Raw genomic sequence first — 14,123 nt, 5'->3', positions numbered from 1 at the left:
TTTTGCCCCCACTCTTCTAAAGAAGTCTGTGTTACCCAAAGGATGTAGTCCTGGGCTTTTGGCCAATATCCTGAACTTAAATTCCCACACAGAAGAGCATTTAGTTAGGAAAATAATATGTGGCAGCCAGTAGGCACAATACTACCTCTGCTGCCAGAATGTACTGACTGTAAATGAAGCTGTGACAGATGGCCTGAAATGTTTCAGTGCTTGCTTTCTCTAGACCAGGATTACCTAATTAATTTGTGCTACAGTGCATTGGGTTGTTTTACTGGGTTCTGGTCAGACACATTGAATGTATGAGATCTAGGATTGCTGGACCAAGCAAGGTCCCTACAGGTGGGGTAGGGGCAATTTTCCAGCAAACCCCTGGGACAGCAAGCTCCTGGTGGGACCAGATGTGTGGGAAGGAATATGGGATCAACCCTCAGGACACCAGGGACAATGTCTGCTGGAATGAGAAAAAGTGAACTGCTGATTCAATTGTGACTGAGTTCACTGAGCAACCCTGTTTTAGAGAATAGTAATATTTTACTTGACAGTGAAGTTTCTATATGCATTATGCCTCCAGAAATAGCTTTCTTTTACTGCTTATGGGTTGTTGTCCTTGTGCATGATCCTTGGTAGACAGGGCAAAAGGCTGGTAGGACTTTTTTTATTGCAATTAGAGAAATACATAGGTGGAAAAAAAGGTTATTCTCCTTAAGAAAGTGGTGATGCATGGGGAGATTTGATATAGCTTAGGTGAAATATATGGGGAAGAAGGAGTTAAATGTGTCATAAATATTTCATATTTTGAATAGAAAGAGGCTAGTGCAATCATTTTTAATTTGGCAGAGACAAATGAGCAGCTATCATTTTGCTAGGTTTATTAGGAGTGACTTTGAAATGTAACCTAGTAAATACAGCCTATCAAGCCAGAATTAAAACAGCTGCATAATACTTGAATAGCTCAAGGAAAAAGTCCTTGCCTGTTCTATCCTCCTCTCTGGGTACATGTTTTCACTCAGTTAAGAAAAGTCAGTGGAACTGCATTTAAAAGTGTTGTCACTTCACAGTCTGTCACAGGGCTTTTGCCAGCTCTCTTCAAAAAGGAGTTGGTGCCTAGAACTGTGCCAGCTGGTTGATCTGATCATCCTGACGCTTTACTAGAAAATCTAAATATACAGCAGTACAAGCTGAAATGTGTCTGCTGTCCTGTTTTGCAACTATTCTGCATTTGAATGAAGAACTACTTTCTCATGAAAGCATTACTGAAGCTCTCTCTATCTTTCTGTTCTGTAGGTTGTCATTTTGTATTTTGAGCCAAGTATATTTCGCTGTGTTCTCCTAAGATGGGTTCGTCTTCTGGGCTTTGCTACTGTTTATGGAACTGTGACACTCAAGCTGCACAGGTATTTCACATATTAATTTCCATCTCTGTGGGAGTATGTGCAATCTGTGTGGGTACTTAGATGGAAGAGCTGCAAATATTATCATAAGTAAGTGACGTTTCTGATTTTAAACCCACTGTGTATTTCTCCTCAATTTTCCTGCTCAAATTACATGCTACTAATCTGAGTTGAGAGCTATGAATGCTGACAGGATTTGATGAAAAATATGTATACATAAACTGTTAAATTGTGCAAGAATGCCTTTTCACAGGAGGTGGATGTGTTTTCCTTGACTATAAAGAATACAGAGTGTTCATAGAGCATTCAAAAGTTTCACTGTGAAGTATTTCATAGTTAGATGCTTTGAAGTGTTTAGGTACAGCAATGTTGGGTAAAGCAATAGACTATGGTGTATGTACTTACTGTGTTTTCTTATGGCTCTTACATCAAGGGCTGTTTCCTTCAGGCAATCATAGCAGACAAGCTACAAACTCACAAGCATCAGCACCTGCCAGCAAAAATATGAGGCAAATTCAGGGTTCCTTGGGGTTGGCAGTGCATTCACATGTTACTCAGAGATTTAAGATTTAGAGGCCCAACTTAAATTCCCACTTCTGCAGTCCCCCTAAAAATTGAAGCCTTTTCTGTATATGTTGGATAAAATCCTAATACTTTTCCTTCTTTAAACTTTAATGAAAAAATTACTGATGCATTCTGTAAACATTTTTATTCAAACAAAGAGATAACCAGTATACTGATATTTGTACATATTGGATGAGGAATGCTCGCTCATCTTTTTATCATAGCTTCATTACTGTGTTGGCATGTTAGAGGAGGTTTGATACTATGCTCATAAACTGAATGAGAACTAAAAATATCTTGTGTTTCATGATGCATTATTGACTTGTCACATTTTAGGTGGAACCCCTGTTTTCCCATTAAAAGAGCGTTCCTTCTTGCAGTTCCCTTTAATTTGTTCCTGGTTACAAGTGTACACTTAGGCTAGTACACTGTAATTGTAAAATGCTGTGTCTGGCCACGTCTTTGAGTTGAAATTGACCAAGAAAATCCCACATCCCCGTAGTATTTTCTGATGCAAAACCAATTTCTGATGCAAAAAGTAAAACAAGTAGAGTAGTAGAGAAGAGTGGGAGCTGGTGACTTTGCTTGGATGCTGTTGTCTGTAGCTCAGATAGATAAAAAAGCCGAAGACATGGGTGGCTCATGTCACTGCAGTTCTACTATCCTTTATATGATTGTACATGATGTGAGGAAGCAACTATCCTGACAGGACAGTTGATCTTCCATTCATATTAAGTAAAGATAGTCTGTAAATTTGGGCAGAAAGTCTTCTGATTTGCTCATTCAGATGTTTGATGTTACTTGACACCTGTGCTGACAGGGTCAGCAAACAAGACAAAATTGAATAAGAAACCAAGAATGCACTACATCCTCATCCTTGATCATCGCAAAGCAATGAAGGATAGGAGCAGACTGGACTGTATCAATGGGACAGTAGCCTGAAGGCTGAGAGAAGTGATTATTCTCCTTTACTCAGACTGTATTTACAGTGATGTGTCCAGATGTCAGTGACCTTAGATGAGTTCAGTAAAAGGCTATCAAAATGGTCAGGGCTTGGAGCGCTGGTCCTACAAAGAGAGGTTGAGCTATTAGGGCTTGTTCAGCATGAAGGAAATATAGCATTGGATATACCTAACATGAGCTATCCAACACCTACAGGGAGGTGAAGCAGTATTCTTTATAGCAGTATATAGTGGGAAAGCAAAAGACATTGACAAATTGGAGAAGGAGATTTCAACTTTATATAATATGAATGAATATCAGGGTCAGTTTATACAAGGAAAGCATTTTCAGTGTCAGAGTGCTTAAGCAGTAGAGCTGGTTGCTCATGAGGTTATGAATTCCATACTTTGAAGTTTTCAAGACCTAAAAGCCCTGAGCAACCTGGTCTGGATTCACTGTTAACCCTGCTGTGAGCACTGGCTGCCCTTCTGAATAATTCTGTATTTCTCTGTGTAACACGAAGAGGGGAAAAACCTATTTAGTATGCTAATGTAGAATTACTTTCTCTAGAAATCTATCTTTTGTTTTCCACCCAGATATCCTGACCATTCCTTTCCTACATTTGTGATGCTGTGGTCTTTTTTAGTACTGAATATCTCAGTCTGAGAGTGTGCCTTGCAAAAGACTGAGTCAAGTTAGATGTATGTTTTATTATACACATTCACAGCAATTATGCTGTTTGGAACAATGTAATGTTAATAGAAATTTGGCAGAAAATTTTGGCAGATCTCATTCAATTCACAGGTCTTACAAGGTTGAGGAATGGCTTACTGCAGACATCACAAATACTCCTGACAAAAACTGGTTCCCTCCTGCAGCTAGGCTGTGTCCTGCCTGTGGGAAGAACCAATTGTCAGCAAGGAACTTGAGAGTTTTCTCAGTTAAATGGGAAAACCAATATTGTGTAAAGGTAGCTATTAATGGTAATGAGGTAGTGTAATGCTATAACTCTCAAGAAATTAGGTGCTTTGAGTAGCATTGGAGCATGAAGGTTAACCAAAGCCAGGTAGGAGTCACTGGAAAAAATACCTGGGGTTTTTGTAGCCTTTTTAATTTTCCTGTAGCTCCTCACTTCCTAAGGAGTTCTCAGAGGTTTTGTTAGGATGAAGCATCAAGGGGAAATCAGAAAAGAAATCAAAAGCAGATGCTTAAGGAAGAGTAAAAGAACAAGGAAGTCATGTACTCATTCATTCTTTGAACACCTGTCACAGCCAATTTCTACAGTGCCTCATCCTTAATTGCCTCTTTCTTATTCACTGTGCATTTTTAAAATAATGAGCTGATGTTTATGGGGGTGGAAGGATGGGGGCATGGAAATGAGCTTAATTTAAGAAATCTAGATCAAGAGCTATGAACATAAAATACAATACTTTTCCTTAACAATGAATTTTTCAAAATAATTCCCTCAAGAAATAATGATGTTTCAAATGCAACCTTTTGGGTTTAAAGGAGCGGCTGGCATCACACCTTTGAGTAACTGAATTTCTACAACTGAAGACTCTCTATATCCTTTTTCAAGCCCTGTATTTTACAACCAGGTTATGTCATTATTTTTAATATTGTGGAACTTCTGTCACCTTTGTGCCAGGATTAATACAGAATCCTTAATTCTGGACTAAAGCATAAGAATGAAACAAAGTAACATACAGACAAATGTATGTGCTTATGTGTGTATGCATAAGATTGTTTTCAGATATTTTAGGAAAAGGAAACCCTTGAATGCGGTCTCTAGTTAATGGGAATCTCCATTTCTTATATTAGTTAGAGAAACAGAGGAGAGTGGGAAAGTGAGGAGAATGAGAAGATATGGGGAAGGTGATGTTTCAGGTAGGAGAAACATGACAATGACATAATCCACACTTCTTGTAAGCAGTGGTGGTGGGGTGGGAGTGTTAGTGGGAGAACAAGATGTTAACACTATGATGCAATTCTGCATTTCATCTAAATGCTGTGCTAAGATTGTATTGCTGTGTTTTGCCATCTGGTACAGTTGGAGCAGGTAGTGGACCTTCCTACAGGTTTTGGTGGTGGTAAAGAAAGGAGGAGAAAAGCAGTGTGGGTAGTATGCAGGTGTTTAGAGGCATGTTTTAGTGTGGGACATGGATTGGTGGTTCATTTGGCAGTGTTAGATTTATGGTTGGACTTGATGATCTTAAGGATCTTTTCCACTGTAAACAATTCAATGATGTTGTGGTTCAGTATCTCACTAAAGAGGAGACCCATGCTAGGAGAGAGCCCAAAGAAGATGTCAGTTTGCTTCTTGAAGCAATGGTAGTGAGGACTGTGGTGTCTTGTTCCAGCCAGGACAGGGTTAAAGTTAGCATCAGCCAGGAGGGGCACAGCCAGGACCCCGATGTTATTGGGTATGGCCTCACACCATGTGCAGGGGGGACCAAGGGGTGGAGGGTGTGTGGCACATAGGGACCACTCCTGTGTGAATTGTTCGCCTAACTTGTTTGCCTAACACTCTGTTTCTAATACTGTTTGTTGTTACTGTTTATTTTCTTGTTTCATTACTATTTTGCTAAATTGTTTTTTTCCTGTGATATTTGCCTTTTTGTGCTCTCAATTCTTCTCTTCATCCTGCCACAGGGGAGGTGGGGGCAGTGAGCAAGCAGCATGTGGTCTGGGGTTTTACAGTGGGAACACTAAATTTGGGGATACTGTTCCTAACCACAACACATAATGTATATGACCTCTCCTAGGTCAGCTAGAGCTGGGAAAGAGGATAGAAAAGGTCTTGTCTAAAAGGGTCTGGTGGGAATGTGGTGCAGAAAGGGGCAGAAGGTACCTTGGCAGTTGGAACCTGTACGACTGGATTATCGCGTGGTCAATGTTTCACAGGTCATAGGACCAATAGGTGACAGTTCCATAGTTCCATGACATGGGACTCTAGTGATGAAGCACTGCAGAAAGAAGTTTTCTCTTGGAGAAGTGGTTACTGTGTAATTCGACTTAAATTGGCAAGGAAAGTGAGATGAGCATGGGCTGTAGTAGTGAACCACCCTGGTTTTTTTTAAATGAGTCAGGCCCTCGTGGTTATGTTGGTTGAGAACTCAAGAAAAGTGGAGCATTTATTTTCTACTGCATTATCCTTTTTGCTTGTGGAAGATGAGAGTGAAATGCCTTTAGACAGATGCATTCACTGTTGGATTTTGATGCTGGATGTGATCCACAGTGATTTCTGTAGTCATTGTTATCTCACATGAAACAAAAAGAGGAAAAATTGTTTTTAAGGCAGATGTTACTGTTGCAGAAAGGCAGTCTCCAGAGTGCTAGTCCAATACTGCCTTGTTGAATTGTTTGGGCTTTTACTGCTTTAACTTGACTGATAGGATTTCAGTCTGTTTGCAATACAGGAAAAGGAGTGGTTTGGTCAAGCTGTAGAGATTTTTACACCGTAGGGGCTTTCTATTCCAACCATTTCTCTGTCTCTTCCCTAGAAGTGGCATATTTTAGCACCTGAAATTGTATTAACTGAGTCCTACAAAGCTTTGTGAAAAACAGTTTTGGGGTAGAAATCAGACCTTACGCATTCTCCTACAGAGTATAGGCTGAAAGCTGCGGCACCAGCAAGTCCCTCTTTGCCTGGTCTGCCCTGGGTGGGCTCACTGTGCTGATGGCTTCCACACTGTGCTGGTGGCTCCCACACTGTGCTGGTGGCTCCCAAACTGTGCTAGTAGCTCCCAAACTGTGCCTCAGGCTTGGCTGCTGGAGAAAATGGCAGAGAAATGATTTTAGGGGCTGGGTACAGAAAGGCTAGGGGATGTGGGTTAGGGAGGGAAGAAGCTGGGCTTGCTGAAAAAGTGTCTGCGCATACAGTAGGAGTTCATAAGAAATGAAGTTTCACTAATTAGACCAGTCATGGAAAAATCTGTTTTCTTGTTAGCATGCCTTAACCTAATTAATTAATTTCATGAGTATAATTCATGCCTCATGTCTGCTGCAAACCTTTGCTACTTTGTTTACTTATTTTATGGTATACAACAAAACAGGGTTTTAGATAGTGAACTCCACATAGTATTCTTGCATGATGCACATTCAAAATTAAATTCTTATAGTTGCAGTTTTTGTAGATTAAATGAGTCACATTCTGTTGCACCGTGGCTTTTTTCTCAATAAAACCTACATTATTAAAATCCTATTTAGCTCTTTTGTATCCCTACCATTCTCAAGCAATAACTAGCCTTAACTAGACAGCATAATGGTTTTGTTTCATATTTCTGAATAAAATATCTACTTTCTTATGTATAAACTAGCAAAATGTAGCACAGCTGTTAAAAAACACAGTGCAGAATTAGTCTTGATGGAGCACCATGTAGAAGTGGGACTAATAAACATTATCTTAAGGCAAAAAAATCAGCAGCATAGAATGTATTTAAGATTAATAGGGCACTGGGATCCTGGAAAATATTCTCATCCATATTCCTATTAATATTTAATTTATATAAATTGTTGTAGATACAGCTGTACAGTTCTATGGGCTGGTGTTTTAATCACCTTAATGTAGCAAACATTCGGCTTTATCATAGCAGACTGAGTTTGGCTAGGAAAGTTCAAAGAGGAGATAAAGAAATTATCTGGTGTTTTAATATTCAATTGCATTGTTATCATGATTAGGAAAAAAACCAGCAGTGGGTTGGAAGGCACTTTGTAATGACCCACAGGTATCACTGGACCTCTCAGATGTCTTTTGATGGGGTGCAAGACCACCCTGGCAGACACTGTGAGAAAGAGCTGGTTTTGCACACAGGTTAACATGATAGCAGAGGGGCTTCAGAACTGGAACTTGAATTTATCCTTTCCAAGGAGATCCAAGTCCAGGCCTTCCCTGAGGTAGCAAATCTTTGTGCTGTGAGGCAATACCTTCCAGGTAGGTGTGCATTTGTGCATGCATTTGCAATACCAGTAATAATAGCTCTACAGACTGGTCTTTCTCATTAGTGGGAAGGATGGAACTGGTCAGTGGAACAAGGTATCTCTGCTCAGTGGGATTACAGTGTAAAAGAGAAACTAGATTACACTGCAATCTTTGAGTTACAGCTATTTGTGGAGCAGCCTGAGGAGGGAGTGAAGTATGTGATTCACAGACAGGCTGATCACAGTGGAAACAGATTTGCAGGTCACATACACTGATTGTGAAGAATCATGACTGGAGAGAGGCTTCTGGTGGGCCACTGTGAAGGACGAGGAGTATGCCTGATACTATTTAGCATTTTCAGTTGCAATGTACAACCAAGAACAAAATCATTACTCACAAAATTTGTGGGTAACAAAGCTTGGCGAAATAGTAAATTCTGTTTCAGAAAGTTTAGTAATGAAAAGTGTTCTTTACTAGAATCATAGAATATCTTGAGTTGGAAGGGATCCACAAGATTCATCCAAGTCCAACTCCTGTCCCACACAGCACAGCACCAGGAATCTTACCATGAGCCTGACAGCATTGTCCCAACACTTTCTGAGCTTAGACAAGCTTGGTGCCATGACCACTGGCCTGGGGAGGCTGTTCCAGTGCCCAGCCACCTCTGGGTGAAGGAAGTTTTCCCAATATCCATCTTAAACCTCCCTGACACAGACTCAGGTCATTCCCTTGGGTCCTGTCTCTGGTCACCACAGAGAAAAGATCAGTGTCTTCCCCTCATGGGGAAGTTGTAACTGCAATGAGGTCTTCTCTCAGTCTCAGACCCATGAACCACATCGGACCCATCACATGATGTGTTTATCCAGCTGTGAGCTGGACTTCTTGTGCAGAAGGACACTACATGAGACAACACTGAAAGCTTTGCTGAAGTCCAGATAGATTGTATCAACTGGCTTTCTTTGATCAACTAGGTGAGTTACGTTGTCATAAAAGGAAATTAAGTTTCACAAGGAGGATTATCCCCTATTTAAGCCATATTGGCTGTGACCCATGACAGTGTTGTTCTTCAGGTGTCTTTCAATAATTCCCAGAATAATCTTCTGAATTCTACCAGTCACTGAAGAGACAATAAAAGGCCTGTAGTCTCTAGGGTCATCCTTTTTGGGATACTGGGACAACATTAGCCATCTTCCAATAAACTCCCCAGATTCCCAAGAATCTGTAATGCTTTTTTGTTCAAAAAGCATTACAGGAGGCCTTACAATGAATCACTCAGCTCTTTGAATGTTCCTTGAATCCCATCAGGCCCCATAGACTTAGAGGGATCCAGCTGGAACAGCAGACCCTGTAGAAGTTCAGAGTCAACTGGGAGTTTTTCATTCTCACAGCCACAGTTCTCCAGCTCAGGGCACTGGGACCTTCTTAGCTCATCATCAGTGTTGCAGGCGGAGGCAATGAAAGCATAAAACATCTCTGCCATGTCCATGTCCATGTCCATGTCCATGTTCATGTCCATATTGTTACTGTCTTAGTCAAAGAGATGCATTTGAGTGCAGCCAAAAGGCAAATTATAACAAGACAAAAAGTTATGGAGAATAGGAGATTAATCAGTAGGGAATTGATTTTACAACAGGAGACAATGTCTTTGAAACTTGTATAAATGCAGTATGTCCTATGCTTGAGATGCATTTTAGAAGGAGGCATACAACAGGTGATTATGGTTCATAAAGTATTTGAAGGCTGGGAAAATGCTTGATACTGTGGAAGCTAATCTGGTTTTTAGATCCACAAGAAGATTGAGAGATGACTTCTGTGGTGTATAAACAAGCAGGGCGAGGAAAAGTAGTCACAAAAGACTCTTAAATCTATTGGTCTGAGGTTTAATAAGATCTGGTAGCTGGAAGCCAGAGCCAGAGAAATTCAAATGAGTAATCTGGCATACATTTTTCTCAGAAGGGTGCTTAGCTATTGAAAAATCCAAATAGATTGGAGGAGCAATGAGAAATTTTTTGTGCTGCTTTCAGTTCAAGACTGATTCCTCTCTTGGAAGATTCTGTAGTTAAGGTCTACTACAAATGGCAGGAGTTGCAATAGAAAAATGTGTTGGGCTGTGTTATACAACTGATCAAGCTGTATAATTTACTGGTTAGTCCAGTACTTGGCCTTTATTTTACAAACATGTAATAAAAATTATATTTAACCATTTTTTAGAGTACAGATCTATTAAGATATTAAGCATATTTATAGACTGAAATGACATATAGTGGTACTGTTTGTGGGAGTGTACCAGCTGCTTTGACATTCATTATTTCTGATCACTTACAGTAGTTTCACGAATACAAGCCGCACGGATTATAAGCCGCACCCCCGGTGCCTCGACAATGTTGCTGTCTTTGTCAATAGATAAGCCGCACCCCGAATATTAGCCGCACTTTCGTTCGTCGCGAGAATCCGTGCGCAGCTTTCACAAATTGGCCAATTAGTAACAGGATCGCGGCATAGCGGGCTTTACTGGCTCGGGGCGGGGCCAGGCAGGCTCGGCCCGCTCATGGTTGCTGACGGGGCCGGCCGGGTGGTGCTGCAGCCGCCGCCGGGCTCACTGGCCCCCCTCTCCCGTCAGCACCGCCCCGCCGCTGCGTTTACGTAGTCGCCCTGCCGGCGGGCCAGGCACTGCCGCCGCTGGCAGGCATGCCGGCCGCGTCGCCGCTGCGTTAACGTAGTCGCCCTGCCGGCGGGCCAGGCACTGCCGCCGCTGGCAGGCATGCCGGCCGCCCCCTCCCATCTGCACTGCCGCCGCGTTTCCCCGCCCTGGCCGGCACTGCAGGCCCCCGCACCGCCGGGCTCCCCCACGCTGCTGGCCCCGATTCTACTGGGCTTCCCCCGCTGCCAGGCAGCCCCACCCGCCGGCCTTCCTGCTTCTGCCATGCTCCCCTGCACTGCTAGCCCCAGTTCTCCCGGGCTCCCCCGCCCTGCTGGCCCGGGCTCTGCCGCCCCCCCTGCCCCGCCCTGCTGGCTCAGGCTCTGCCGCCCGCCCCCCACACTGCTGGCCCCGCCTCTGCCAGGCTTTCCCACCTCAGCCGGGGCCGGCCGGGCTCCAGCTTGGCTTGGGGCTGCCGCGGGCTCTCGCTTCCGTGTTGGCAGCTTTTAGAATTTTGTTAATGTATTAGCCGCCCCGGAATATTGGCCGCACTTCCGGGTTTCCACCAAAATTTTGGTCAAATTGGTGCGGCTTGTATTCGTGAAATTACTGTACTCTAATATAGATCTTAAGTACTGGGGAAACCAGTCCCTGGACCAAATATTCTCACATATTAGTTGCTCTTTTGTGGATTTCTATGAACAAAAAATTGCCATGATGTTCTTGAAGAATTCAGTATCTGATCAGTGGTAACCAACCACTGGTGACATAAAATGCTATATTGCTCTGCTGTGCATACACAGGGGTAAAGCTCATTTAGCATGGTACCACTCTGCACATTGGTGAGTTATCCTCATTGATGCTTTTCTGAAAGAGGCACGAGATGCTCTAAGAATTTTACATGCAATATATTGGATCCATGATCTGAGCTGGAAAGACCAAGATAATGCTGACTTGACTGCTTGAAGCTTGGGAATACATACACAATAGGTCCCATAGAAGGTTTCAGTAATAATTCACTTGTAACTATTAAACTATTCCTTTTAGAACTAATCTGTAACATTTTCACTTAATATTTACCACCAAAAATTTGTATTAAAAATTAGAACTGTTTTTCTGCTCTAGAATATTACAGCACAGAACAAGTTTTAGATGTTCATTTTGTGTGCACACTGTGAGCCTCTGTTCATACTTGCCTTTACTGTATATGTTTCAAGCTGGAGCCTCTTTTTCTGGCAAATATAAAAATCCTAGCTGTTAATAATCAGTGTAAAATTTTGAGTGCCTATTTCCAAAGTGTGAATTAAGTTAGCTGGGAGTTAGTTCTGATGCTGTGCTCCATCACTCAGGGATCTCTGAGTCTCTTCCCAGCCATCAGCAGTGCTAGGCTCTGGCGGTTCAGGGCAGCACAGCAGCACATGGTAGAGCATGTTCTGTTCTTGGCCTCTGCTACAGCAACCTCTGTTCTTCTTCTGAGATCTTCTGGAGCAAAAAAGTCCTTCTCCCTCTTGCTGGCTTTTGGGGAGATGCTACCTGTTCCTCCCAGGTGTGCCTAGGGGAGGTTACAATTTTGTGTGAGTGCAGGGCTGCTGGTGGGGAGGCCCCTGCTCTTGCGCCTCAAGCACTGGCTTGCATGGAGTTGTTGGGAAGTTGCAGCCACTCTTGTGACCACAAATCTTACTAAGCTTTTTGTTTCTCCCTGCCTGTCTTTTTATACAATCATTAAGTTTTCTTGATTGATATCAGTTCTCAACAGTGCATGTATTCTTGTTTTCACCATTCTGTTACAAAAAGTGTCAGGCATTGGCAACCAGGGATTCACTGGTTCTGCCTTGTTGCTGCATGTGGATCAGGGTCATTGTCATAGATGTTTTTCAGCATTTCTTTGATATTATTTTCTACTGTTCACTTGTGAATAATTGAAGTAGGCATTAAATGTCTGAAATCACACTTCAGTTCAAACTACATAAATTCACGACCTCTGAACAAAGAGGAATGTCAGAAGGTACTGTGGCAATTTCACCAGGGCTAGTAACAAGAATGTTGATATGTATAAGCATGTATGGTACCATTGTCTTGCTGAAGCAAGGCTAAAAATTTATGAACTGTTTAGTTCTAGATGTTGCAATCAAATTTGTGAGCACATTTTTGCAGATCTTCTGTTTTTCTCCTTGACTTTATTTTCTAGTTTTTGCATATGACAAGCTTTTAGAACTTTTTTCATGCTACTGTTTTGTGAAGTTATGTATTAAAATTTAATATTTTACATTCTTTTTCTTAAACCATGTATTTTCTAGCTCCCCTATGGTTTCTTTTAGTCTGTAAATGACCATCATATATTCCTGAGGTATTTCTCTAGCACCTCAGAAATCACTCTCTTGTTAGCTTTGAACAAAACTCCATATAGTGCTCAGAGGCTTGAAATTGATAAAAGAGCTGGAATTACACTGTCCCAACCATCCCTTAGTAAAAGCCTTAATTGCTTTATGCAGGATCTTGCCTCAGCAATAAGTCTGCCTTCTATCTTAGACTGGACAGGCTTTTTTTTTCTTTTAAATCGGATTAACATAATCCAGCTCTGGACTTTGCTCCTCTGCACTTTTTCAAATGCTTTGGAGAATGTGGCTGCAATGACCAAATCTCAATTCCAAGTTCCTATTCAATTTGCAAATGATACTTTGCTAGTTGAGAAAATGGCCTGTATGTTGCTCTGAGATCCTTGTAGGGAGTGACTGTCAAACTCATTTTAAAGTAGCAATTGATGGCTTCTGGTGAGTGTCAGCTACCATTGGTCTACCATTGGTGAGGAGCAAAAGCCCATTTGTGTTGATTGGTAAACCACGACACTGTTGTACCCAGGAAAAGAGACATTGACTGGTTTACCATGTATGAATGTACGCAAATGTAGGGGTTTGCAAGACCATGTACTAAGTAATGTTCAGTTTTGTCTCTGGCTCAGTCTCTTGCAATGAAATTTTGTCAGTGCATATCCTCAGAAATACTGGCTGCTGCTCAGTTTGTTTGCTTCCTAAGATGTTGCCTCAGGTCTGGAAGCTCAATCAATCAACAAACTCCTACTGTTTTTTGCATTCTTTATTGGGATTTGTAGTCACTGTGCTGCACAACTGCACCATCAGGACCACAGACTGTGAGCAAGGGACAAAGTCCGTGTTGACCATTCTGTGTGTTTTCATGCCCTTTTTAATTTGGGTGGCAAACACAATGGTGATTATTTATACTCATCTTTGAACTTTGTTTCTGTGCTTGCTGTTTCTCTCATGTGGCGTTCTGATATTTGTTTGTCTTTGCTCAGAACTCATCAGAGTCTCAGGTCTTATCAGAGATTCTTAGGATCCTGGACAAGTATAATAACTGTCCTGGAGTTCGTCCTGGATGGTTTTTGTGCTAACAAATGGCTTTTGTGTTTCTGGCTGAAATTTTTGGTATGCCAAAGATGAATTGTCTTGCCCAAAGGAGAGTGTGAGTATGTGCCATGGATAGAAGCATAGGACAGGTCTACCCAAAAAAATGCTATTACTTGATTTTTTTCCACAAGATACAACATCATGTGGATATCCAAAAGCCATAGAAACCTGCAGCAGTGTGCCAAATACAGAATCATAGAATCATTTAGGTTGAAAAACACCTTTAAGATCATTGCGACCAA

At 41.8% G+C, this 14,123-nt stretch overlaps 1 protein-coding gene across 2 annotated transcripts in view; it reads left to right on the top strand.

Annotated features, from left to right (window-relative positions):
- The window catches only part of GPR158 (G protein-coupled receptor 158), a 189,184-nt gene that overhangs the window by 133,200 nt on the left and 41,861 nt on the right, over positions 1-14,123 (top strand). For both annotated transcript variants that reach the window (XM_042779214.1, XM_033054595.2), the window contains exon 6: positions 1,285-1,394. In XM_042779214.1, the coding sequence (XP_042635148.1) occupies positions 1,285-1,394 (110 nt within the window). The remainder of the gene's footprint in view (positions 1-1,284; positions 1,395-14,123) is intronic.

The sequence above is a fragment of the Catharus ustulatus genome, chromosome 1, assembly GCF_009819885.2.
Source record: "Catharus ustulatus isolate bCatUst1 chromosome 1, bCatUst1.pri.v2, whole genome shotgun sequence".
In the NCBI taxonomy this organism is placed as follows: domain Eukaryota; kingdom Metazoa; phylum Chordata; class Aves; order Passeriformes; family Turdidae; genus Catharus; species Catharus ustulatus.
This window is presented reverse-complemented; position numbering and strand designations above follow the sequence as displayed.